Source organism: Ranitomeya imitator, chromosome 2 (genome assembly GCF_032444005.1).
Source record: "Ranitomeya imitator isolate aRanImi1 chromosome 2, aRanImi1.pri, whole genome shotgun sequence".
Taxonomy (NCBI): Eukaryota; Metazoa; Chordata; class Amphibia; order Anura; family Dendrobatidae; genus Ranitomeya; species Ranitomeya imitator.
Genome location: NC_091283.1, coordinates 592,545,008 through 592,572,034, shown reverse-complemented (window position 1 = coordinate 592,572,034; position 27,027 = coordinate 592,545,008). Strand labels below are relative to the sequence as shown.

Here is a 27,027-nt window from a genome sequence, read left to right as displayed (position 1 = left end):
CCGGAAGACCACCACGATGACGACGACACGGAAGACCACCCCGATGACGACGACGACGACGGCGGAGACGACGACGGCGGAGATGACGACACTGGAGACGACGACCCTGGAGACGACAACATGGAAGACCGAGAAGCAGAAGAACAAGAGGCTGCAGAACAAAGAGCAGAAGAACATTAAGCATAAGACTTAATATCAGAGCAAAAGATATTATCTAAATTATATGCAGAAGAAGACTAAGCAGTGTATGGGGGTGAGTCCGTTCCTCCTCGTGGTGCCCCTGGATAAAGCCTGATGCTGCAGGCCAAACTGAACGCGGACAAATGTAACTTTTGTGACTGGCAGAACGGAAGGTGTAATCTTCAAACTTTTATAGATAACAACTACGGGAATGCCTGTCACAAATGAGAATATGATGAAGAAGTAGAATAGGAAGAATAATAACAGTGGAATAAAAAGAATATGTAGAATAAGAAGAATAATAATAGTTGAATAAAATGAATATGAAGAATGTAATAAAAAAAAAAAAATAGGTAGAAGATGAAGAAGAAGATGAATAAGGTGAAGAAGTTGATGTCAAAGATGCTGATGATGATGAAGATGAAAGTGTGGGAAAAGAAAAAAAAAAAGAAAAAAAAGAAGGGGAAGGGCGTGGAATAGTGAAACATCAATATCTGACAAAATAAAAAAAAAATTTACATAGTCAATATCTTTGTCACTCCGAACGTCTTAAAAAAAAACAAAAAACATGCTATTCTATTTGATTGGGATAAACCTCTATGACTTTAATGTCTCCGCCACCTCCCCAAATACATCCGGCATTATTCTTAGTTGTTTTCCTTCATGTAGAATGAACCTACAAGGAAAGAAAGGGTTTATTTTAATTCCGATATTTTGGTCCCATTGACTTGCATTGGGATCGGGTATCGGTATCGGCGATATCCGATATTTTTTGAATATCGGCCGATCCAAACCGATACCGATACTTTCCGATATCGGAAGGTATCGCTCAACACTACCCACTACTAATGTTAGTAGTGTGTATGTGCAAAATTTGGGCGCTGTAGCTATTACATTTAAGGGTTAAATCGCGGAAAAAATTGGCGTGGGCTCCCGCGCAATTTTCTCCATCAGAATGGTAAAGCCAGTGACTGAGGGCAGATATTAATAGCCTAGAGAGGGTCCACGGTTATTGGCCCCCCCCCCTGGCTAAAAACATCTGCCCCCAGCCACCCCAGAAAAGGCACATCTGGAAGATGCGCCTATTCTGGCACTTGGCCACCTTCTTCCCACTCCCGTGTAGCGGTGGGATATGGGGTAATGAAGGGTTAATGTCACCTTGCTATTGTAAGGTGACATTAAGCCAGATTAATAATGGAGAGGCGTCAATTATGATACCTATCCATTATTAATCCAATAGTATGAAATGGTTAAAAACACACACACAGACACACACACACACACACTATTGCAAAGTATTTTAATGAAATAAACACACAGGTTGTTGTAATATTTTATTCCACTCTCGATCCACCTGAAGACCCTCGACCTGTATCAAATTATATATATCTATCTCTATCGCTGAACGCGTCATACAAAATCGACTTTGGTGCGAAGATCGCCGACCGCATGGCCGATCCCACACTAGGATCGGGTTGGGTTTCATGAAACCCGACTTTGCCAAAAGTCGGCGACTTTTGAAATTGTCCGATCCGTTTCGCTCAACCCTAGTGAAGAGTACGATGCCAAATTTTCTCCAGTTGCTAAGCAGACAACATTCAGAACTCTAATGGCTATAACTGCTGTACAAAAGATGTTTGTCAGACATTTGGAAATCAAAACTGCATTTTTAAATTGTGACGTTGAGGAGGGACTTGTACTTGACTCAACCTGAGGGTTATATCACAGAGAGTGAAGAGAATCTCCTTGGCAAACTACAAAAATCTCTCTATGGTCTTAAACAATCGGCAAGAGTGTGGAACACCAAAATGAACGGTCTTATTGGAAGAAGGATTTAGGAGGTCATCCAGATCTGTGATTATACACAATGTACAAACAGAGTGGATGTATATGCTCTTGTATGTGAACGTTGTAATTATAGTTCATAAACAGGAAACTGAAATTGCAAGGATGACAAGTTTTGAATCGTATGGTAAAACTGGACAGATAAAAAAGTACAATTAGTCTTACCTGATAACTCGGTGGTATAAAATATTATAGGTATGCTCCTATAGAAGCATGTAAAGGCTGTTTGCAGGACCACCAATGAGGTAAAATGCAATAAATGAGGAATACGGTGGTTAAGTCAGTGCTGCCCAAAGTTCAAAGGTACAATCGCACACCATCATCACCATCACCCACCATCATGGTTTGTACCTGATGAAGAGGTTTGAAAACCTTGAAACGCATTTACACAAACCGCATTCGTCACATTCATGCGGCCCCTTTGTGTGTGATAATACCTTCTGAACCTTGGGCAGAGCGGACTCTGAAGCACCGTATTCCTCATTTATTCAAATTCTGAATCAGCGTTTTGAAACAAAAAATCTTGGAAATATGACATGTTATCTAGGAAACCAGGTCCAAAGAGAAGAAGATGAAAGCTTTCTTCTAATCCAAAGTGCAAAGATCAACGCCATTCTGAATCCAGTTTTGGAATGTTAGAAGTAAAAGGTACAATAACCCTAATGGCACTTCTGTAGATGGCAACTATGACCGTATATTGCAGCAACAATTGAAATTCTCTGCAGATATGTGGAGAAACGGCATTAAAAAGAAAGGAAAGCCTTTAAGAGAGCTCTTCGATATTTGAAAGAGACTCTATAAATAAATTTAATGATATCTGTAATAGCTCTAAGGCTAGTTTCACACTGCGTTTTGTGTGAACCCGTTTAACGGACTACGTTACACCGTGGCATAACGCGGTGTAAAGGTTCCCACTGTGTTGTGTGAACCCGTTTAATGGACTACGTTACACCGCGGCATAACACAGTGTAATGTAGTCAGTTAACGCCGTCATTGCTTGTAATGGCGAACGCCCACATTTGGCGTTCGCTAGCGATGTGCCGTCATTTGAGTGACGGACCTCGAACGCTGCTTGCAGCGTTAGCGTTCCGTTCCTCGCTAGCGCAGATCGGGCATCTGCGCTAGTGGGATTGGCAAACGCTATCCCTTTTGGGACATTGCATTAGCGCAGTCTGTAGCGCTATGCGCTAAATGGACTGCCCTAACGCAATGTGAACCTAGCCTTAAACTCAAAGGCTATGTGAATGCATGCAGACTGTGCTGGTTACTTAAGTGATCAGAAATTGATATGTGGCTAATTGTTCAAGCTTGGAAAAAGTTCAATTTCTTGGTCTAGCAAAACACTGGTGTCTGTAACCTTGTCATCTACAGAAGAAGAGTATGTGTCTGCAGCCCACGCAAGTCAAGAGGTCACTTGGTTAAACCAATTGTTAGGCGATCTTGGTAAGCCATTAACTCAACAGATGTGGATTTATGAAGACGAAAATAAATTCATTAAACTTGCATGCAGTAAGAAGAACAATGCGAAAACCAAACACATTGATGTTAAACATCACCTGCGTGATTTGAGAGAACGTGGCATAATTGCGTCTGTTTATTACGAGATTGACCAGATGATGCCTGACGTTATGACAAAGCCACTTCCATGAGCCAAGTCCTGAAAAATTCTGAACCACTATGGGACTAACAGGATAAGTAGAGTGGGGCTTTTGGAATAATGTTTAATATTTTATTCATTGCATCGACTACGATTTACCACTGTTTAATAGTGTATGAGTTTGTCTCCATAAGCGAATAAGCGTTCAGGAGAGGAGGAGGTCTTGGGAGGACCGGAGATTTATGTGAGGGAAGATATTGAGAGATTAGTGTGGAAATATACGGAGGAGAAAGATTATGGATGGCTTTGTAGGTCAGTGTTAGTAATTTAAACTGGATACGCTGGGAAATTGGGAGCCAGTGAAGGGATTTTCAAAGAGGGGAAGCAGGAGTGTAGCGAGGAGAGAGATTAATTATTCAGGCAGCAAAGTTAAGGATGGACTGGAGGGGTGCGAGAGTGTTAGAAGGTAGGCCACAGAGGAATATGTTGCAGTAGTCCAGGCGGGAGATGATTAGGGCATGCACAAGCATTTTGGTAGTGTGTGGGTTGAGGAAAGGACGGATTCTGGAAGTATTTTTGAGCTGAAGGCGACAGGAGGTGGCGAGAGCTTGGATGTGTGGTTTGAAGGACAGGGCAGAGTCAAGGTAGGGAAGATATGCGAGATGGAGGAAAGATAATGAGTTCAGTACTGTAGACAGTTGACACATATTCTGCACAAAAAAAACCTGCAAGAAAACTCTTTACTGCCTGCAAAAAAAAGGCTGCAAAAACCGCAACATATGAACATAGCCTAAGGAAATAATAAAATATGGACAGACGCTGATTCCATTTATGTAACTTACAGATCTCCTAGCTGCAGTGTTGATTAAATCAGTGTTTTATCTTCTGCTTCTGCAGCTCTGCTAGTTTTCTCAATGATGAGCTCTATTCACGCACATGCAAATGATTGACAACTGTATACAGTAGACAGGTCATTTAGGACTATGTAGCAGGAGATTATCATTGAGAGCATTTGAGAACTGTATCAAATAAAACGGTGATTTTATTAAAACGACTAGTAGCCCAGGAAGTGATCCAGCATTGGGATTGGGTTCTCTGCCTCTATGCTGCTGACACATGTGTGGCACCCCAGGAGTTCGGGTACCACAGTGATGTTGCCTTCCTCTCAGGGAGGGTAGTGCCTTGCCTGGAGACTAGTGGGATACCTTTGGTAGGTAAATCTTAGACTCACAGAAAAAATCCCCCCAAAAAGAAAAATATCCTAAAAAATTATCCTTTATTAATATATATTAAAACCATAAATGTGCACTTAACAACACCATCACCAATAGATGCAAGCGTACTACAGGAGAGGCCGGGTTGGTGCCAAGCCCTACGCTTTCTCAATGCTCCCTACCTGCCTGCGGAGGTTGGCACCCTATTTTCCTGCGCCGTGGCGCCCCCGCTCCTCGTTGGCTAGCCCTGCTATCCCTATAGTGCCCTAATAGGGTCAGGAGAGAAAATCTCACTTATACAATAATTAGATGTGGATAGCTTGAAAGGACATGAATATGTCAGTAAAATATCTGACTGGTTCTAAGGGTCTCAACTGACTTGGTAGTCTGTGTCCCTTTATATATATATATATATATATATATATATATATATATATATATATATATATATATATATATATATATACATAAAAATTATTATTAAGCCAGACGATATAACAACAGGTAGGGATATTACAAAGAGACTAATGATACATATGTGATCTTGGTCTAGCTATATATGTATTACGGTCACCAAGTGCTGTAGTGGCAATAGGGAAAATGTATTTGCTGTGGTGTCAAGCATATCCCATACAGCCATCAAGGGATCAAGCTGCAGCTTTCATTAAACAATCAATGCAGGATAGCCACATGCCGTCCCCACATAATTGTTTGTTGTGACCCACGTGCCGACCAGATCCATAAACCACTTTTTATCTCATACAGAAGTTAATATACATATCCCTTTTCTCTAGTAGCCTTCCACGACAGCCACCAGGAGGTTGTCTCCATTCCCTAATGGGGGACAGGAAGCACAAGAGGTTAAAAACCCCTCCCACCTCCCATTAACCAGTGTCTTTCCTGTCCCCCATGGGGCATGGAGAGGTTCCTGGTGCGCTGCTGCGGCGGCTCTAAGCAGAGTACCTGTGTTAAATTTCTTGCCGGGCACTTAAGGTCGGGCCCCCCGCGGCTTCCTCCTGCGCTGTGCCTCCCGTCTCCTCGGGATTCTGGGACCGCATTCCCCCGGCCTCCTGCGTCCTCTTGCGGGGATAATGCTGGTCGGGGTGCCCGCCGGAGGCCTCCCTGAGCTCTCCGGCGTTTCCCCCTCCTAGCGCGCGCTGTTCGGCGACCCGGAAGTCAGGTGACGCTCCACTTCCGGGTCGGCGCTCCTGTGCAGGAGCGATACAGGCCAGAGAAATGGATTACCGAACGGCGTGCGAGGCACGCTGCATCCTCGCACGCCTGCCTGGGACTCCGGAGGGGGAGGGGCGGCTAATTGCCACGCGCTGGTGCAGGCTTATTTTCTACATAAGCTGCGAAGACGTCTCAGGTAAGCTGCTGTAAGCATGGATGCGTCTTGCCCTGCAGCTGCAGAGCCCAGCGCTCCCCAAGCCCTAGTAAGTACGGCAGAGGGGGTCCCATTTAAAGGCACATTTTTCAATATACCTTTTCTTACACGGCTTCCTCTCTCATTGCAGGGAGTCAAGCCTGGCCCTAAAAACATTACCAAGCGCAAATGTGCCACCTGTAATGTAAAAATGCCACCAAATTGGGGCGGGTTCCCCGTCCATAAAAGCATAATTGATATGATTAATAATGAATGGGAATTGCCTGAGAAACGGCTAACAACGCCTCCAGACTTTAAGCATCGGTTCCCTCTTGAGGAGGACCTAATAAAATGGGACATTCCAAAAATTGATGTCCAGGTGGCTAGAGTGGCTAAAAAGACGGCTCTGCCGTTCGAGGATTCCTCCCAATTAAAAGACCCCTTGGATAGGAAGATTGAGAGCCTTCTCAAAAAATCCTGGGAAACGTCTACCTCAGCCCTCAGATACAATATAGCATCCACCTGCGTGGCCCGCTCTCTCTTTCGTTGGATACAAGAGTTAGAAAGCCACATCTCTCAGGGTACCCCAAGAGAGGAGGTACTGGACTCTTTGCCTATCTTACACAGGGCAACAGGTTTCCTTGCAGATGCCTCACTGGAATCTATCCGGGTGGCCGCCAGATCCTTGGTCCAGACAAATTCAGCCAGAAGAGCTCTCTGGTTAAAGATGTGGAGCTGAGACGTTACGTCAAAAATAAAACTGTGTTCTATTCCCTTTAAGGGTGACTACGTGTTTGGGCCCTCCTTAGATGACATCTTAGAGAAAGCCACAGACAGAAAGAAAACCCTTCCTGAGCAGAGACCTCCCAGGAAGCATTTTTTTCGACCCTCCCAGCCCCAGCCCTCCCAGGGTAAAGGGAAAGGAAAAACCGGGAGGTGGAGTTATGCTAAGGGGAAGCCTAAAAACATCCTTATTCCCCAACAAACACAACAAGAAAAGCAATGACTCCGATCCGGTGGGGGGGAGGCTTTCGAACTTCGTTCACAGTTGGCAGAATATCTCCAACAGCCCCTGGGTGGTGAGTGTAATCCAACAGGGTCTACGGATAGAGTTCGATGCGCCTCCTCCCAGGATCTTAAGAGTCACCTCCCCGTCATCTCGGGAGACTCAAAAGTTGAACAGCTGTCTGTGGATGGATACCATGCTTGGCATAGGTGGCTTTCCGTAATAGGATGCTGCCCTTCCCGTGGTTGTTCCTTCCCGGGGAAAGGCCTAGCTATTCACTGCTTGTGTCGAGAAACACGTGATGGTGTCTCCGCAGCTTCTTTACATGCATCTGCATATTTCCCATAAGGGATGGGGGCAGTGTTCTGGAATCACTGCGTTGAGAAACACGTGATGGTGTCTCCGCGGTGTTGGATGTTTTGGTCTCCCCAAGGCCAATCATCTGTGTCATTATAGCCTTTTTACTAGGCACTGCTCCTAATAGCCAGATTCCTACTCCACACTGATGAGGGGCAAAAACCCCGAAACAGCTGTCTGTGGATGGATACCATGCTTGGCATAGGTGGCTTTCCGTAATAGGATGCTGCCCTTCCCGTGGTTGTTCCTTCCCGGGGAAAGGCCTGGCTATTCACTGCTTGTGTCGAGAAACACGTGATGGTGTCTCCGCAGCTTCTTTACATGCATCTGCATATTTCCCATAAGGGATGGGGGCAGTGTTCTGGAATCACTGCGTTGAGAAACACGTGATGGTGTCTCCGCGGTGTTGGATGTTTTGGTCTCCCCGAGGCCAATCATCTGTGTCTTTATAGCCTTTTTACTAGGCACTGCTCCTAATAGCCAGATTCCTACTCCACACTGATGAGGGGCAAAAACCCCGAAACAGCTGTCTGTGGATGGATACCATGCTTGGCATAGGTGGCTTTCCGTAATAGGATGCTGCCCTTCCCGTGGTTGTTCCTTCCCGGGGAAAGGCCTGGCTATTCACTGCTTGTGTCGAGAAACACGTGATGGTGTCTCCGCAGCTTCTTTACATGCATCTGCATATTTCCCATAAGGGATGGGGGCAGTGTTCTGGAATCACTGCGTTGAGAAACACGTGATGGTGTCTCCGCGGTGTTGGATGTTTTGGTCTCCCCGAGGCCAATCATCTGTGTCTTTAAAGTCAAAAGTTGATGATGGCTGGAATACAGGACTTGCTAGACTCAAGAGCTATATCCATAGTCCCGGTGAACGAGCAAGGGGAAGGACACTATTCCCGTATCTTCATGATAAAAAAGCCTTCCGGGCAATCTCGTATTATAATAAATATGAAAGCTCTCAACAAATACATAACCTACCGCAAGTTCAAGATGGAATCAGTAAAAACAGCCATCCCTCTAATAGCTCCTCATTCATATATGGCAACAATAGACCTCAAGGATGCCTATTTCCATATTCCAATACATCCTCGGCACAGGAAATACCTGAGATTTGCGGTCCAATTCAACCAAAAAATCTTACATTTCCAGTACAATGTTCTCCCCTTCGGGATCTCCTCAGCCCCAAGGGTGTTTTCCAGAGTCATGGCGGAAGCAGTTGCCCATATCAGGAGCCAAGACATCGCTATAGTACCATACTTGGACGACCTGTTAATAATTGGTCCTTCCGCCAAAGTTCTCAATCAGAGAATTTCCAAAACTCTGAACATCTTACAGCTTTTGGGTTGGATTCCAAATCTAAAAAAGTCTCAGCTATCACCATCAAAGGTGAGGAAATTCCTCGGAGTCCTCTTGGATTCAGAAGGTCAAAAATCCTTCCTACCAGAGGAACATTGGATGAATCTAATTTCCAAGGTCTCACACTTCAGGAAACAACGTTCTCCGACCTTACGGGTTGCGATGTCTCTTCTGGGTTCGATGACGGCCTGTATACAATCAGTCCAGTGGGCTCAGAGCCACTCCAGAGTTTTGCAGGCGCACATCTTAGGGAACTGGAACGGGAATCCAAATTCCCTAAACAGAAGAGTTTACACTCCAGGGAAGGTAAAAGCCTCGTTAACCTGGTGGACGATCCAATCAAACCTACTGAAGGGGGTCGACTGGGTGCAAGATCCGCTAATTACAGTAACAACGGACGCCAGTCAAAAAGGTTGGGGAGCAGTGGTCTCGCAAATTCCATTCCAGGGTCTCTGGAATCAGAAGGAAAGCTCCGGTTCCTCCAACTCCAGAGAACTGTTGGCAGTGGAGAGGGCCCTTCTGGCAGCCAGCAGTCTCGTTATAGGTCAACATGTCAGAGTGTACTCGGACAATATGACGACTGTTGCGCATCTAAAACACCAGGGGAGTCCAAAGTTCAACCAACTGAAAGCAATTTCAAACAGAATATTTTGCTGGGCAGAGAAACATCTCCTCTCACTTTCAGCGATACACCTCAAGGGGTCGGTGAACGTTCAGGCAGATCGCCTAAGTCGTCACGTCTTACATCCAGGCCTGAAGGCGGACGTTTTTAAAATGTTGACAGACAGGTGGGGTCTTCCCGATATAGACCTTCTAGCGTCCACCCAGAATGCACAAGTCGAGAACTACTTCTCCCTAAACCCCAAGGACAGGTCTCAAGGAGTAGACGCCTTTGCTCATACTTGGAGGTTCCATCTAGCATACGGGTTCCCTCCAATACCGTTACTTGCGAAGACCCTCCGGAAGATCCGGGACGATCAGGTCCAGACTATCTTAGTAGCTCCAGCATGGCCGAAGAGGAGCTGGTACCACCTCATCGAAGAACTGAAGGTGGATGGTCCAGTCTTTCTTCAAGTATCAGAAGATCTCCTCTGCCAGGGCCCCTTTTATCATCCAGAACCACAGAAGTTCAAACTGGCAGCCTGGCTATTGAAGCCCAGGTACTAAGAGCTAGGGGCCTTTCAGAGTCGGTAATATCTACTCTACAGAAATCTAGAAAACCTATTACCAATGCCATATATGGCAAAATCTGGAATAGATTCTCCTCGTGGTGTCATCCTCATAAACCTGACCCTTTTCATCCTAATATTTCACAAATATTAGATTTTTTACAAAAAGGATTAGAGTTGGGGCTGAAGCCAAGTACCTTGAAAGTTCAAGTGTCAGCCTTAAGTTCCGTCTTTGATCGGGACCTTGCGGGTCATCGTTGGATAAAGAGGTTTATGGTCGCAGCATCAAGACATTGTCCAAGAAGACAAATTTTCGTGCCATCGTGGGACTTAAACATAGTCCTAAAAGGTCTTACGGCTCCTCCATTTGAGCCATTATCATCTTGTTCCTCGCAACTTCTGTCCTACAAGATGGGCCTTCTTGGTTGCAATTTCTACCGCAAGAAGAGTAGGGGAAATACAAGCCCTTTCAATAAGAGAACCTTATCTTACCATAAGAGATGATTCCATTGTGTTCCGTCCAGATCCTTGGTTCCTACCGAAAGTAGTGTCAGAATTTCATCGATCACAGGATATAGTCCTCCCATCGTTCTGTCACAATCCTTCAAATCCGGAAGAACACAGATTCCATACTTTGGATGTACGACGTATAGTGTTATATTACTTAGAACATACTAAATCATTTAGAATTGACAAAAATCTCTTCGTTCATCTTTCTGGCAGAAACAAAGGCAAGAAGGTAGCGAAGAGTATCATTGCCAACTGGATAAAAAAGGCCATTTCTGAAGCCTACTCAACTCAGAATATTGCTGTTCCTGCGGGCCTAAAAGCCCATTCCACCAGATCTACTTCTGTCTCTTGGGCTGAAAGGGCTGGCGCTTCATCGGAGCAGATTTGCAGGGCAGCAACATGGTCTTCCCTACACACTTTTACTAAGCATTATAGATTGGACTTCTGGTCCAATCGGGATCTTGCTTTTGGCCGAAAGGTTCTTCAAGCTGTGGTCCCTCCCTAAATACAGAATTGGTTGGCATTCCTCCTGGTGGCTGTCGTGGAAGGCTACTAGAGAAAATAGAACTATTCTTACCGTTAATTCGGTTTCTAGGAGCCTTCCACGACAGCATTAATTCCCTCCCGATGTTCTTGGATATTTTTCTGAGAACCTAAAGGTAACCGGTGCTATGGGTTCTGTTGTAAGTCACTGGTTAATGGGAGGTGGGAGGGGTTTTTAACCTCTTGTGCTTCCTGTCCCCCATTAGGGAATGGAGACAACCTCCTGGTGGCTGTCGTGGAAGGCTCCTAGAAACCGAATTAACGGTAAGAATAATTCTATTTTCTACTCCTCAACGCGTTTCTCCCCTTCTAATGATATGCCATGCTGATATGCTGTTATCTTATGCAAGCTAAGTAACCCTTTGTTATCTGAATGTACTCCTGATGAACCCCTTTTCATTAGAAGGGGAGAAACGCGTTGAGGAGTAGAAAAGGGATATGTATATTAACTTCTGTATGAGATAAAAAGTGGTTTATGGATCTGGTCGGCACGTGGGTCACAACAAACAATTATGTGGGGACGGCATGTGGCTATCCTGCATTGATTGTTTAATGAAAGCTGCAGCTTGATCCCTTGATGGCTGTATGGGATATGCTTGACACCACAGCAAATACATTTTCCCTATTGCCACTACAGCACTTGGTGACCGTAATACATATATAGCTAGACCAAGATCACATATGTATCATTAGTCTCTTTGTAATATCCCTACCTGTTGTTATATCGTCTGGCTTAATAATAATTTTTATGTATATATATATATATATATATATATATATATATATATATATATATATATATATATATATAAGAAGGGACACAGACTACCAAGTCAGTTGAGACCCTTAGATCCAGTCAGATATTTTACTGACATATTCATGTCCTTTCAAGCTATCCACATCTAATTATTGTATAAGTGAGATTTTCTCTCCTGACCCTATTAGGGCACTATAGGGATAGCAGGGCTAGCCAACGAGGAGCGGGGGCGCCACGGCGCAGGAAAATAGGGTGCCAACCTCCGCAGGCAGGTAGGGAGCATTGAGAAAGCGTAGGGCTTGGCACCAACCCGGCCTCTCCTGTAGTACGCTTGCATCTATTGGTGATGGTGTTGTCAAGTGCACATTTATGGTTTTAATATATATTAATAAAGGATAATTTTTAGGATATTTTTCTTTTTTGGAGGATTTTTTCTGTGAGTCTAGTTTAATTTACCCCAAGCATATACTTTTTGACTGTGAAATAGTAGGTAAATCTTACACACAACATATTCTAACTCCAGGCCAGAAAAGGGAGCTCAAAAGCCTGTTTTAGAGGAACTTCCCTGATTTCCATCCTGGTCTGGAGGAGGAGTGAGTTCAGTCTGGAGCAGACAGTGAAGGGAGAGGAGTGATTAGGAGCTCGGGGAGGCTGTGATTGTGGAGCGCCCCCAGACACAGGGCCACGGGGTACTCGATCCGGGGTTGTCATGGTGGCTAGACCCGGTCCGTGACCCTGCTAAGGGGTGGCCAATGAAAGGTGATGGTGCAAGGTGCGAGGAATAATGAGGACACAGGGTTGTAGTCTCTTTACCTTTACTGAAGGCTTCGGGGTCCGCAGTCCAGAGCACTGCTAACGGGGCTGGCTGAGACCGGCCGGTCCGAAGGCACATCCAGAGTTCCCTTTGCAGGTGGGAATCAGTGTCTACCTTTTAGCGCCTGTGTGTTGTAGTCCTTCCCTGCTGAGCACCACGGGATAGTCCTCACAACTGTCATATCTGTTCCTTCTCTCTCTCCGTCCCCCAGATTATATGGCTAGGACGCACCTTTATGACAGGTAGGCCTGGAGTTATTCTGGGACCCTAGCGACGCCCCTCTCCCACGATTGCCTGCTATGTCCATTTAGGTGATTTAAGTCAGACAGCCAACCTGTAATCAACTGTCCTGCCGCTGTTTGAAGTAATGCGTGGAGTCTGTTACTTCCTCGGTGCTCCGGCCACCAGCTACGCGCCTCAGAAGGATGTTGCCAATCTCTGGGCACGACTCCTTCTGGTTCTATCTCCTTCGTACTATGATCCCACTTCTCACTTCTCCACAATAGCCTTCTCTTCGTGTCCTTCCTTGAGATACCGCCGCAAGATAGTGCAGGCGCGGTCCCGTGACAATCTGTCCTTTCTGCTAGGTACCTGCCAGGTTCCCAGTTCTGACAGGTCCTCCCTGGAGCTCTTCCAGGCTGCGTTCTAACCTAACTTCCTATCCAACCCCCAGTTTTACCAGTGTGAGGAGTGGCCTAGTACATAGTGCCTTTTGCTCCCCCTGGTGGCCGGAGTGTGAAGTGTAGTGTGTGACACTGATACCTGGACAAGTGAACTCCTTTAGTGCAATCAGTCATAACATCGCTCCCCTTAGTGGCAGAGCGACATTACTGCAACGACCAGGACTCTAGGGCGCTGCAATTGGGCCTCCTGTGAGCCAGAGCGCAGAAACCAGGCATCGGGAGCCCGAGATTGTGGATAACTGCACGGTCCATAGTAGAATCGGACATAGGACTGTATGTTAGTTGCCCATACCATACCTGAGGTACAGCAGCAGATAGAGCCTGGAGTCACCGTGTCAGAGACCCCCAAGAGAACAGCTCAAGCTGCTTGCTGAGCAGGTACTGTCCCAGGACAGGAGAGAGAAATGGGCACCTTGCCAGCGAACTACTGGTAGCAAGGGACCAGAAAACCAGCGCATAGAGGAAGGCTCCCAACCTGACTTGCCAAGGGAGATTACCATTTGTTTTCAGGCTGCCTGGACTCCTTCTGCACCTGTTGCCGATACCCTGGACTGAGGCCCATTACCATCAGTAAACCAGGTAAAGACTGCAACTCTGTGTCATCCGTTATTTACCGGCAACCCACCATCCTTACCATACACCTTGGGAGCCCTGGGGACCCTGCTTCACCTCTGGGGAGCATCACCATCTTGCTGCAACATCACCACCCCAGAGGACCCCTTTAAGCAGCGTCGGTCCCTCTGACCGAGAACCACAGGTGGCGTCACGAATAAACTTTATTAGCAAATTCCCTTTAAAGACTTTTCCCCTTTTATGTGAGCGCCCAGGGCCACGGACCGGGTCGCAGCTACCTTGACATCCCCTTTAAGAGTGACCGGACCCGATTCCGAGTATCCCCGTTGCCCTGGTGGGCGACTCACATGGGGCAGAAAGAAAAAACCTAGTGACAGATTTTTTTAACATGCAAAATTGTGATGACAGATTAACTTTAAAATAAAGGCATGGCCATAATGGCGCTGTCATACAGATTAAATAGATACCATTAGTGAAGAAATCTGCATTCTTGTTGTTCTTTAATCAGCATTTGAAGTTTGAGTGTAATAAAATGTCAATTCAGAGGGGTGGGACTGTGGGTAGGGCCCTCTGCTCTGCCCCAGCCCCTCTGCCTTCCTCTGGGGTCTGTATCTGCTTTCTGAAATCCTACTGACAGATTCCCTTTAATAACATACATCAGATGAGTAATTGAAAGGAATATGTCAGTAGGATCAACTTTACGAAGCCATCTATATGGGCATGTAGATCATACGAAGCTGAACTAAATGATATTTTGATATCTGCGATCCGATGTCTGATTGCAGAAAAATTCATGTTTTTCTTATATGTAGATGAGCTGTTCAGGACTATTTGCCGGACACTGCGCTGTATGAGAATCCACCTCCAGAGACTATTGTACATAAAAGGAAGCATTACCAGTGTGAGACCTCACACTGCAGAACTGAACTTTGTGTTCTTACAAACACGTTTTGTTCTTCTCGATCTCTGCTGTATTGCAACACTACTGCAACCCTGTCTGCCTGTGCGCTGGAAGCTGAGAGGAACCTGCCAATGTGTCAGGTATAATCACACACAGCTCTGCACTGAGATCAGGAGAGCAGAGAGCGGCCATTACTTAATCACATTGGTAGAGGGGAAGTAAATGTTTTTTGTTTTTTTTGATGTGACAGGTTCCATTTTAATATGGAGATGAGAAAAAAGAGAAATGAAAACCAACTCAACTCCAGTTTCATAATATCTTCCTCGGTGCACGGAACCCTCAGTTAACATATATCTCCACTGATGAGAAATTTCAGAAACTGTTCCAGTTCACATGGAATAAAAACAAAACAAAAAACCATCAGCGAGGATATATGGTTACTGTGGGTTCCGTGCTCCAAGGAACAGAGAACAGGAGCTGCAGGCTGTTAGCAGCACGTCTTCTCACATTGCACCACTGATGCACTGCTGAGAAAGCCATTGGTCTGGGATGGCTGTCAGTCAGTGCCAGGATGTGCTTGCAGCTGCCACTGAAGTCGTGCCTGCATGACTGAAAGCCGCAGGCTCACAGGAGAAATATTGTTAATTTTCTATCTAGTACTGTATTTCCAGTAGAGCGGCGAGGCTCCTTCTTAATGCAGTAAGTTCCCATCATGTGATGTGAGTCGAAGGGCAGCGCAAACTGCGCATGCCCGAAAAAGGAACTTACAGTGCAGTCGCCGGGGACGTTAATGAAGGCATAGGAGGTGACGCACAGAGGGGCCGAGTGATGGCTGGGAGGCGTTTATGTCGGGGGGGGGGGGGGGGGGAGGGGGGAAAGACATGCCCCCCGGACAGACTACAGGTATGGCGGGCAAATTAAAAAAAACAATATTGCAGCGTTGGAAGTGACCCCAAATAAAAGAGCCACCTTGACAGAATGCAGCATTAGTGCTGCACGAGGTGGCTCTTTTAGCTAAAAACGCCGGGGGGGGGGGGGGGGGTGACAGGTTCCCTTTAATAGCAGTAAGACACAGTCAAAGCTCTCCTCTAAGGCTATGTTCAGCATTTGGTCAGTTTTTTACCTCCGTATTAACTCATACTAATCCACATTGCGAAGTCTAATGCAGGGTGTGTCGGGTGCATTTTAAATCTGAGTCATGCAATGCCCCCTCAGGCTGTATGCGAAGTATAAAAAAAAAAAAATCCATTTTTCCTGGAGTGTTCCTTTAACCCCTTAAGGCCACATTTTAAAAATCTGACGTGTCACTTTGTGGTAATGGTTCTGGAATGTTTCTAGATATCATAATTGTTCCAAGTCAGTTTTTTTTTGCGTTTGTTTTTTCATCATGACGCATTGTACTTTTAGTGGTAATTTTAGGTCAATATCAATGACTTTCAACGATTTTTATACAGTCATAAATAAATGTAGTTTCATCTAGAAAACTCTCATTTTTTTAATTTTTTTTTACAGCAATAGTCACCTTCAAGAAAATTTAGTTTCCTATATTACAGAATTGTAGTGTATCCATAAAAATTGGTAGCTCCGTATGGCAACTGGTTTGTGCACACATAGATTTGAATGGGTGAGTCTCATTCAAATTATGGAAGAAACAAGTGCACACTACAAATTTTCTCACACACAGATTTAGTCCGTGAAAAAAAAAAAATTCAAATATGTAAAATAAAAATCTTGCTTTGTGTTAATGGCTAAGCGTATTCTGCACTACAGAGTGAATACTAACCGCATACCCTTAACGTTATGTCTGAGATTTTATCACTCATACTTTTGTCCTTTCTCCACAGCCTGCAGGCTTGCCAGAACAACATGAACCAGCCCCAAACAAGCTCCCGCTGCCGGAAAACCTCTGACCCGCTTTCTATGAACGACTTCTGGTTAGAGGTGGAAAATATCAAGCAGATGCAGGGTTCTGATGGGGAGGAAAGCAGCTCGTCTGAACCCAGCACACCAGAAGGTAAGTGACCTTCAGACTCTTCTCAGAGAATATTACGGTTATTGATCTCAAACACAGAACATTTTAGGTATAGGATACAAAAGGAAAACGAAAAAAAACTTGTATTTCTCAGGCCGTTTCTTATTTTATGTATGTAATGCTCTTCAGGTTGCAATGGTAACATAGCTAATGCCCTTTACATGTGGTATTGACCTAATAATCATCCTGGAGACTCACGGGGTGTTCAATTGTAATGGCTGCTCTGCATTTCCCAGTGAGCAACTTTCCCTTTGAAAAGGCATACAATTTATCTCTCTGATACCTTGCAGCTGATTTAAAAAATAAATAAATTAAAAGCTCAAGATAATCTATAGATATATATATATATATATATATATATATATATATATATATATATATATATATATATATATGTGTCTAAGGGGTCTGTTTGTCTATACCCGAAATCCCGCGTCGTTGATTGGTCGCGCCCTGCCAGACTCGACCAATCAGCGTTCATAAATAAACTACATACATATACTAGAACGAGAATAACATGAAGGACAGTCTGTGAGGGAGAGAATAACATGGAGGACAGTCTGTGAGGGAGAGAATAACATGGAGGACAGTCTGTGAGGGAGAGAATAACATGGAGGACAGTCTGTGAGGGAGAGAATAACATGGAGGACAGTCTGTGAGGGAGAGAATAACATGGAGGACAGTCTGTGAGGGAGAGAATAACACTGAGGACAGTCTGTGCGGGAGAAAATAACATATGGTAAAATAAATGGTGTCTTTGAAAACTGTCATCCTGTAGAAAACAAGATGTCATACAGCGATAGATTACTAATAAAGTTTTGACTTATTACCCCTTTCTGACCTCGGACAGGATAGTACGTCCGAGGTCAGAAGCCCCGCTTTGATGCGGGCTCAAGCGGTGAGCCCTCATCAAAGCCGGGACATGTCAGCTGTTTTGAACAGCTGACATGTGCCCGTAATAGGCGCGAGCAGAATCGCGATCTGCCCGAGCCTATTAACTAGTTAAATGCCGCTGTAAAACGCAGACAGCGGCATTTAACTACCGCATCCAGCCGGGCGGCCGGAAATGACGGCATCGCCGACCCCGTCACATGATCGGAGGTCGGCGATGCTTCTCCATTGTAACCATAGAGGTCCTTGAGACCTCTATGGTTACTGATCGCCGGTAGCTGTGAGCGCCACCCTGTGGTCGGCGCTCACAGCACACCTGCAATTCTGCTACATAGATGCGAACAGCAGATCGCTGCTATGTAGCAGAGCCGATCGAGTTGTGCCTGCTTCTAGCCTCCCATGGAGGCTATTGAAGCATGGCAAAAGGAAAAAAAAAAAAAGTTAAAAAAAATGTGAAAAAAAAATTAAAAAATAAGAGTTTAAATTACCCCGCTTTTGCCCCAATCAAAATAAATCAATAAAAAAAAATTAAATCTACACATATTTGGTATCGCCGCTTTCAGAATCGCCCGTTCTATCAATTAAAAAAAGCATTAACCTGATTGCTAAACAGCGTAGCGAGAAAAAAATTAGAAACGCCAGAATTACGTTTTTTTGGTTGCCGCGACATTGCATTAAAAAGCAGTAACGGGCGATCAAAACAACGTATCTGCACCAAAATGCTATCATTAAAAACGTCATCTCGGCACCCAAAAAATAAGCCCTCAACCGACTCCAGATCATGAAAAATGGAGAGGCTACAAGTATTGGAAAATGGCGCAAATTTTTTTTTTTTTTTTTTTTTTTTTTAAGCAAAGTTTGGAATTTTTTTTCACCACTTAGGTAAAAAATAACCTAGTCATGTTAGGTGTCTGTGAACTCGTACTGACCTGGAGAATCATAATGTCAGGTCAGTTTTAGCATTTAGTGAACCTAGCAAAAAAGCCAAACAAAAATAAGTGTGGGATTGCACTTTTTTTGCAATTTCACCGCACTTGGAATTTTTTTCCCGTTTTCTAGTACACGACATGCTAAAACCAATGATGTCGTTCAACATTACAACTCGTCCCGCAAAAAAATAAGCCCTCACATGGCCATATTGACGGAAAAATAAAAAAGTTATGGCTCTGGGAAGGAAGGGAGCGAAAAACGAACACGGAAAAATGAAAAATCCCAAGGTCATGAAGGGGTTAAAATAAAGACAGGAGAAAAACAATGACAGTATGTCCAATGGGTTAAAACATAAATGTAAGCACCAATGTTTATATGAATGCTAGATGGTGGCCCGATTGTAACCCATCGGCTTTCTACTATATAATCGTCTAATTCTGTCTATTTGTTTGTAGCGGAAATCTTGCGTCGCTGAATGGTCTCGCCAGCTGCCCGCGACCAATCAGTGACAGGTGGAGTCCGGCCGCGAATTGGCGTGGGATTTAGACCCCGCTGATTGGTCACGCCCAGCCGGGCGCGACTAATCAGTGATATTGGCGCGGGATTTAAACACCGCTTCACTGATAATGTGTATATATTTTACCTGGAAAATCCTGTGTATTCATTGCATTATTTTTAAATCTTCATAAATAAACTACATACATATTCTAGAATACCCGATGCGTTAGAATCGGGCCACCATCTAGTACTAGTCTAGTAATAAGCAGCAAGCATATAACAAGAGTAATATCTGGCCATTTTTGACCCAGTCACAGGTCTTCTTTTAAAGAAGCACCCCCTTCAAAGTTTTAATCCTCTTTAATATACTACAACCATCATATTACATAGCACACTGTACTTATAGTTGCTTATTTTGACCTTCTGCCCAGTAAATTCTCTACTCTATGTAGAAACAGTAAGTCTAGTACCTGCATATATCATTCCTCTCTCCAAATCCTGACACCATTAAGCAATAGGCACCACTAATCTAACACCATGCAGACCAAATAGATCTCCAAACAAGTCATGTACAAAGTTGTTGGTAAGTACAAGTCAGGGTTGGGTTAAAAAAAATAAAAAAATATAAATAAAAAAAATCCCAATTTCTGATGATCCCCCGATGCACCATTAAATCCATTATCCTCAAATGGAAAGAGCATGGTACCACAACAAGCCTGCCAAGAGAGGGATGGCCACCAAATCTCTTAGCCTGGGCAGGGAGGTCATTAATCAGAGAGTCAGCACAGAGACCAAAGGTAACCATGAAGGAGCTGCAGAGTTCCCAAGCAGAGACTGAAGTATCTGTCCTTACGACCACAATAAACCATACACTCCATAGAGGTGGCCATTATGTAACAGTGGGCAGAAAAAAATCCTTTACTTGCATACAAAAATTGTAAGGCTCATTTTGAGTTTGCCAAAAGACGTGGGAGCCTCCCCAAATGTATGGATGAAGGTACTGTGGTCAGAAGAGACCAAAATTGAACTTTTTGGCCACCAAGGTAAACACAATATCTGGTGCGAAAAGAACACAGCTCGTCACCCCAAGAACACAATCCCCACAGTCAAACATGGTGGTGGCAGCATCATGCTATGGGGATGTTTTAAGGCAACAGGGAACATAGTTGGAGTCAAGGGGAAGCTAGATGGTGTAAAATACTGGGTTATTCTTGAGCAAAACCTGTTAGTCAGTGATTTGAGATTGTGACAAAGGTTTGCAAAAGGAGGCTCCACGTAGTACTAACCTTAGGGGGGTGAATTGTTATGCACACTGAAGATTTCAGTTATTTTGTCCTATTTGATGTTTGCGTCTCAAAAAATAGAGAACGAAATGTCCACATTTGCAGGTATGTTCTTCAATGTGAACACGCGTCTATGTGCTGCATATGTACCAACTCAAGTCAAGCTCAGTTTTTGTGTTTTTTCTTTGTATTATTGCATTCTGTGCAATGTCGTTACGATTACACGGACACCAAATATGTTATTTGCCGATTTGTGATGTTGTTTTTTTTTGTTTGTTTTTTTTAACATGAAAAATTACTTTTTTTTTCATTGTCAAGTGTTTTTCATTGTTTTTTAGTAATATTATAGGATGAAAGTCTCTTATTCTCAAATACATACATTGTTAATTATGTGAGGAGCATGGCATGAATGTGCTTCCAAAATTGAGTTTGTATCTGTAGGTTTTCTATATGGGGTAATTGTTTTTGATTCTGTGGAAATAATTGCATTGTTTGGAGTTAATCTGATTTACCATGTATATGGAATCTGTATCTGGATCAGTGTCATGGCAAGTATATACTATTATGCGAGTTATAGCTTGCCTAATGTCACTGCATTCCTAGGATAATTAGTAGGCTGCTGTTATGTGGCCTGATCAGCAGTGTAGGTTATCAATCGCTGGAATGATAGCAGCTGCCTCTCCCTGTTTTTGACAGGAGCCTTTAAATTTAGTGTTGATCACTTTATTTTCAGCTCTCTACCTTGAGGTCCGTTCTCCCATGTATACATTTCTGAGTGAGTCACAAATTCTTTCAGAGAAAGAATGTAAAAAAATACGTGCAACTTGCCAACGATTGCAGTTGTGGCCAAAAGTTTTGGGATTGACACAAATTTTGGTTTTCACAAAGTTTTGTTGCTTTAGATCTTTAGTCAGATATAACTATGGTAACTGAATACAATTATCAGCATAAGTGTTTACACTTTTATTTGCAAATGCATCAAATTTATGCAATTTGCTTTTCCATACTAAATGTCAGCTTCTGGGCCTAATCCAGACTGACTGCAAACCATTCTTGTCTAATCAGTGCTTTGACTTTTATCACAACTTCTGAGTTTTTATTTGTCTATCCGGTTTTTGAGGATTGACCATGGCTTCTCTATTGGACTGAGCATAATTTCCTGGCTGTAGACCCCAAATTTGAATGTTTTGTTCATGGAGCTACTTGGTTATCACTTTTGTCATATGACATTGGGTGCCATCATGCTAGAAAAAGCATTGTTCATCACCAAATTGCTCCTGGAACGTTGGAAGATGTTGCTCTTGGAGGATGATTAAATCCCATTCTTTGTTCATGGCAGTGTCCTTAGGCAAAATTTGTTTGTGAGCCCACTCCATGGATGAACACAATTTTCTGTGACATTGTGAGACTCGCAATGTGTGGGACATTGATGGTCTCAGGATGATCATTGTTTTTCATGGTGTCCCAAAAAGTTTGAAGGGGGCTTATTAGAAATAATAACTTGACCCCAGTCCTCTCCATCACAATCTCTGTACTTCTTGTAAAATGTCAGATGATGTGTTTCTTGTAGAGAAGTGGCTTCTTTGCTGCCCTGGACACCGGACCAGCCTCACTATGGCTGCGGACGCACGGACACCTGCCTCCTGCCATTTCTAAGCAATCGTTGCAATGGTGTTGACCTAAATCCTTTTTAAACCATCCTGGCACGTACTGGATTTTTTAGGGTACATCTAAGCCTTCTTCAGCGCTACTGAACCTCTATTGTTGAAGTTCTTGATGGTCTAATGACAGCGTTATGTTAATGCAAATTTACACTATAAAAAGTGAAACCGCACTCTTTGAAGACCAGAAGTTTTGACAGTTTGAAAACTTTTACCCACGACTGCACTGTACTGTACAATATGTTTGATCATACTTATTTAGACCTGCAGAAACCCATTTACCCACAAGGTGTCGCTGTCCACAATGCTGTGCTATAGTGTCGCTGTGGTTATTTTATTTTTTTTTTGCTATATCTATTTTATGACTTTGTACAGAAATGTAAATGTAGAATGTTATTGACACCTCTTTGTATTACAATATTTTAATAGGGGCGCATAAAAGTATAGTGGACAAGGCAAGGTTTTGTAATTTTATTTATATGCTTGTTATACATACAGTAGAGATATATTGGACCAGTATTGTCGGCAGTATAACTGGAAGGTCACTCATTGAATTCCATCTACATTGACCTGATTAGTAACTGCCACAAGTAAAACAGAAAGGGCGGCACTAGAACTGATACGGAATCCAACAGGCTAGACTGAAGGCGGACAAAGGAATATCAGGCTTCACGAATGCTTCAGGGTTATGGTGCTCTGCATATGATAGCTAAACAGTTCATAAGCAACCAACAAGAAAGAACTTATGCGGCACTCACCCCAAGGTAGCAGTATAAATTGTGATCTTTATTGGAGAAGAAGTGAAAGTTACATCCGTCAGGACATCAGGTACAACGGAGGGTGCGGTATAGGAGTGCGGACGACGGCCGTTTCGCACACTAAGTGCTTCGACGGGTCCAGCTATTGACCTGATTAGTGTTAGAATTAGGAGATACAATTTTCTGGGTGTACTTATTTACTATTTCATTCAGTATTGGAGTAGCATGCCCCACTTAAGGCAAGGTCAGCTAGTAAGACCTGCTGCTTATTAGGCTGGCCAGCCAGATATCATTGATTAGAAACCGCATAATATCTGATAGTAAAGGAAATATGTTGGGTCTGGTAATGGTCATCCTCCAGCTCACCAGACTTGACGTATACAGTTTTTATCTATCCTCTTTGCCATAATTATGTGCGTACTGTATGCCGTCTTCTATTCCTAGCACCGCGCCAATACTTTTGCACCTTGTAACTGCAGTTGTGACTAGCTGGCTCGCACCACGACTTAGGTGTGAACCAGTAGTAGCATTCTCAATGCAAATCTTTCCAATCCTCAAATCTGACCCTTCTAGACTTAAATTGATAAAATGACTTCCAGGCCACGCAGGAGATGCTGTGTAAACTGACTAGTCAGAACGGCAGTGGCGCAAAAGTGGAGCGGAGCAGTGCTGGGAATGAAAGTGATCAGAAAGTATTTTAATACATGTACTAGGCACATAAGTATAGCAAACAGGGTAGATAATGGAAAAAACACATTGCTGGGGTGCTACTTTAACTCATTTATTCAATTAAGGCAAAAGGACCATAAATCAAAATTAGACCGACGTGTGGGCATTGGCTTTCTCCACCTTACAAATGTCATCCTTGGACATGAGTCCAGTACTCGTATTATCTTACTTTTTTTTGCAGATGAAGGCACTGATCTTTCCCCTGAAGATAGGAGGGTTCTGGGCAGGTTTACACCATTTATTAAGAAAGTTTATAGAGCCAGTTTGCACTAAGCCCCTTTTTATATGTATGGGGATGAGTAAAAGTGAGAAGGAATATTCATTTTTTTTTTTTTTGCATAATTTTGGCTTTGGAGGAGAATGCCTTTAATTGGAGGTAAAAGTGGGACCGTTATTCAGCAAGAGGCAGAGTGATCGGTGGTTCATAGCATGACGCAGTCAGACAGCAGTATAAACCGGACCAAGATCAGAACACTGTGCACTGACTGGCCAGCGGCTCTCCTGAACAAGACATCTATTTGAATGTATTATGTATTATTTTCATATATTTCTATGCAGCTGTACCCTGAGGTCGGGGGTACCGCTAACCAGTCTCTGCACTGTATTCCTAGGTCTGTCTGATTTTATATGGCCATCTGACTGAACCCTTAGAATGATATTGCCATGTGATGAACTGTCCCCATATAACCTCCTACTTCAAAGGGCCACCTGGGATTACACAGAACTACTCTCTAAAAAAAAAACCCCACACCTCTAGTCCGTAGGCTATCAGGTATTGCAGGCCATCCTTAGGCTAGGGTCACATTGCGTTATGTGACCGCGTTTAAGGACTAGATTACACCGTGGCATAACGCGATGTAACGTAGTCCGTTAATGCCGCCATTGCCTGTAATGGCGAACGCATAGCTAGTGCACTCCCACATTGGGCGTGCGCTAGCAATGTGCCGTCATTTGAGTGACGGACCGCGAACGCTGCTTGCAGCGTTCGCGGTCCGTTCCTTGCTAGCGCAGATCGGGGATCTGCGCTAGCGGGATCGGCTAACACGATCCCTTTTGTGACATTGCGTTAGCGCAGTCCGTAGCGCTATGCGCTAGACGGACTGGCCGAACGCAATGTGACCCTAGCCTTATTCTTGGGGGGTTCTATTACAATACTAGTCTGAGCCCATGGCATGAATGATGGTCAGGTTTTTTCTAATTTAAGACTACCTCTTTTTTAATACAGACATTTATTGGTAAAAGTGAAAGGATGAGTCAGGGCTGGTACTATGGGCTAGTTCTGGCTTCTCTTCTCCCTGATACTGCTCTTCTAAACAGGAAAGTATTGTGTGTGTTGTGGGATTTGTTCTGTACTTGTCCTTCGGGAGTCCTTGTTACCTCCCTGTCCTTGGGACCAGATACTGCGACACACAGAACAGGAGACATTTGGACCAGTTTAACAGGTTTTGCTTTACTGTGTAATTCGGAAGCATACAGCTGCAGCATACAGAAGGAGACCCAGTCCCCTCCGGTTGTTCCTGTTGCCCACTATAAAATCAGTTCTTGCCTCCTTTCTGTCCGACCTGCCCCTGCCTCAACAGAGTCTGCTGGTTCCAAGGGCCTCCTATCTGGCATTAGTGACCCTGATGCTCACCATCTTTTCCTTTCGCTGTGACCCGATCAACCTCTTTTACTTGGGAGAGAAAGAGCCATGGAATCCGATGCCTCTTCTGAGCCCTAGGCCCTGAACCTCCCCGGAATCTGCTCAAAACGTCAGATGTGTCCTCATGCTGTTTGAGAAACTTGGACAGGACACTTTGCCACCTATGCATCCGCTAACCTTGAACCTGTCACTCCTCACATTGTCGGAGACTTTCCTATTCTCTGACTTCAACTAGGACGTGCTTCCACTTTTTATCTGATCTATCTCCTCCCAATCTGTGGGCTATTCCCAAACTTTAGCTACAGTTAGGTCCATATATATTTGGACAGACACCATTTTTATAATTTTGGTTATAGACATTACCACAATGAATTTTAAACAAAACAATTCAGATGCAGTTGAAGTTCAGACTTCCAGCTTTCATTTGAGGGTATCCACATTAAAATTGGATGAAGGGTTTAGGAGTTTCAGCTCCTTAACATGTGCCACCCTGTTTTTAAAGGGACCTAAAGTAATTGGACAGATTCAATAATTTTACATAAAATGTTAATTGTTAGTACTTGATTGAAAACCCTTTGTTGGCAATGACTGCCTGAAGTGTTGAACTCATGGACATCACAAGACGCTGTGTTTCCTCCTTTATGATGCTCTGCCAGGCCTTCACTGCGGTCGTTTTCAATTGCTGTTTGTTTGGGGGCCTTTCTGTCTGAAGTTTAGTCTTTAACAAGTGAAATGCATGCTCAATTGGGTTGAGATCAAGTGACTGACTTGGCCATTCAACAATATTCCACTCCTTTCCCTTAGTGATAGAGCCAAATTTTTAAAATCTGACCAGTGTCACTTTATGTGGTAATAACTCTGCAACGCTTCAACAAATCCCAGTGATTTTGAGATTGTTTTTTCATGACAGATTATACTTTATGATGATGGTAAATTTAGGTCAATATGTTTTGTGTTTTAGTTATAAAAAATATCAAAAATTTTAGAAAATGTAAAAAAAAATAGCAATTTTCTAAATTTGAATGATTATCCCTTTAATCCAGATGGTCATACCACAGCAAACCATTAATAAATAACATTTCCCACATGTCGGCTTTACATCAGGACCATTTGTAAAATGTTCTTTTATTTTGTTAGCATTTTAGGAGGTTTAAAAATGTAGCAGCAATTTTTCTTTTTTTCAAGGAAATTTACAAAATTTATTTTTTTATGAACTTATCCATGTTTGACGTGACTTTAGGGGTCTCATATATTGGGAAACCCCCAAACGTGATACCATTTTAAAAACAGCACCCCCTAATATATTGAAAACTGCTGTCAGGGAGTTTATTAACCCTTCAGGTGCTTTACAGGTATTAATGCAAAGTGGCATGACAGAAATGAAAATGTGTATTTTTACCACCTAAATGTCTCTAACTTCTGAACAGATTACTACAGCAGTCAGACTCTAAGGCCACTACTTGGTCATGAATTGCCATTGCAAACATCAGGACCACACAATCATGATCTGAGGGCACCAATTTGGATAAAGAGGAAGCCCCCACACTTTGTTAACCATTTATAGTGCATGTTCTTCCAGAACTGTGCTGGCTTTTTTAGATGTTTTTTTTAGCAAAGTCCAGTCTAGCTTTTTTTTTCTTGATGCTTATGAGTGGCTTGCACCGTGCAGTGAACCCTCTTTATTTACTTTCATGCAGTCTTCTCTTTATGGTATATTTGGATATTGATAC

At 43.6% G+C, this 27,027-nt stretch overlaps 1 protein-coding gene across 3 annotated transcripts in view; it reads left to right on the top strand.

Annotated features, from left to right (window-relative positions):
- Positions 1-27,027, top strand: part of ARHGAP40 (Rho GTPase activating protein 40) — a 137,848-nt gene that overhangs the window by 69,420 nt on the left and 41,401 nt on the right. For all 3 annotated transcript variants that reach the window (XM_069752334.1, XM_069752333.1, XM_069752335.1), the window contains one exon: positions 16,718-16,887. In XM_069752334.1, coding sequence (XP_069608435.1) covers positions 16,718-16,887 — 170 coding nt within the window. The remainder of the gene's footprint in view (positions 1-16,717; positions 16,888-27,027) is intronic.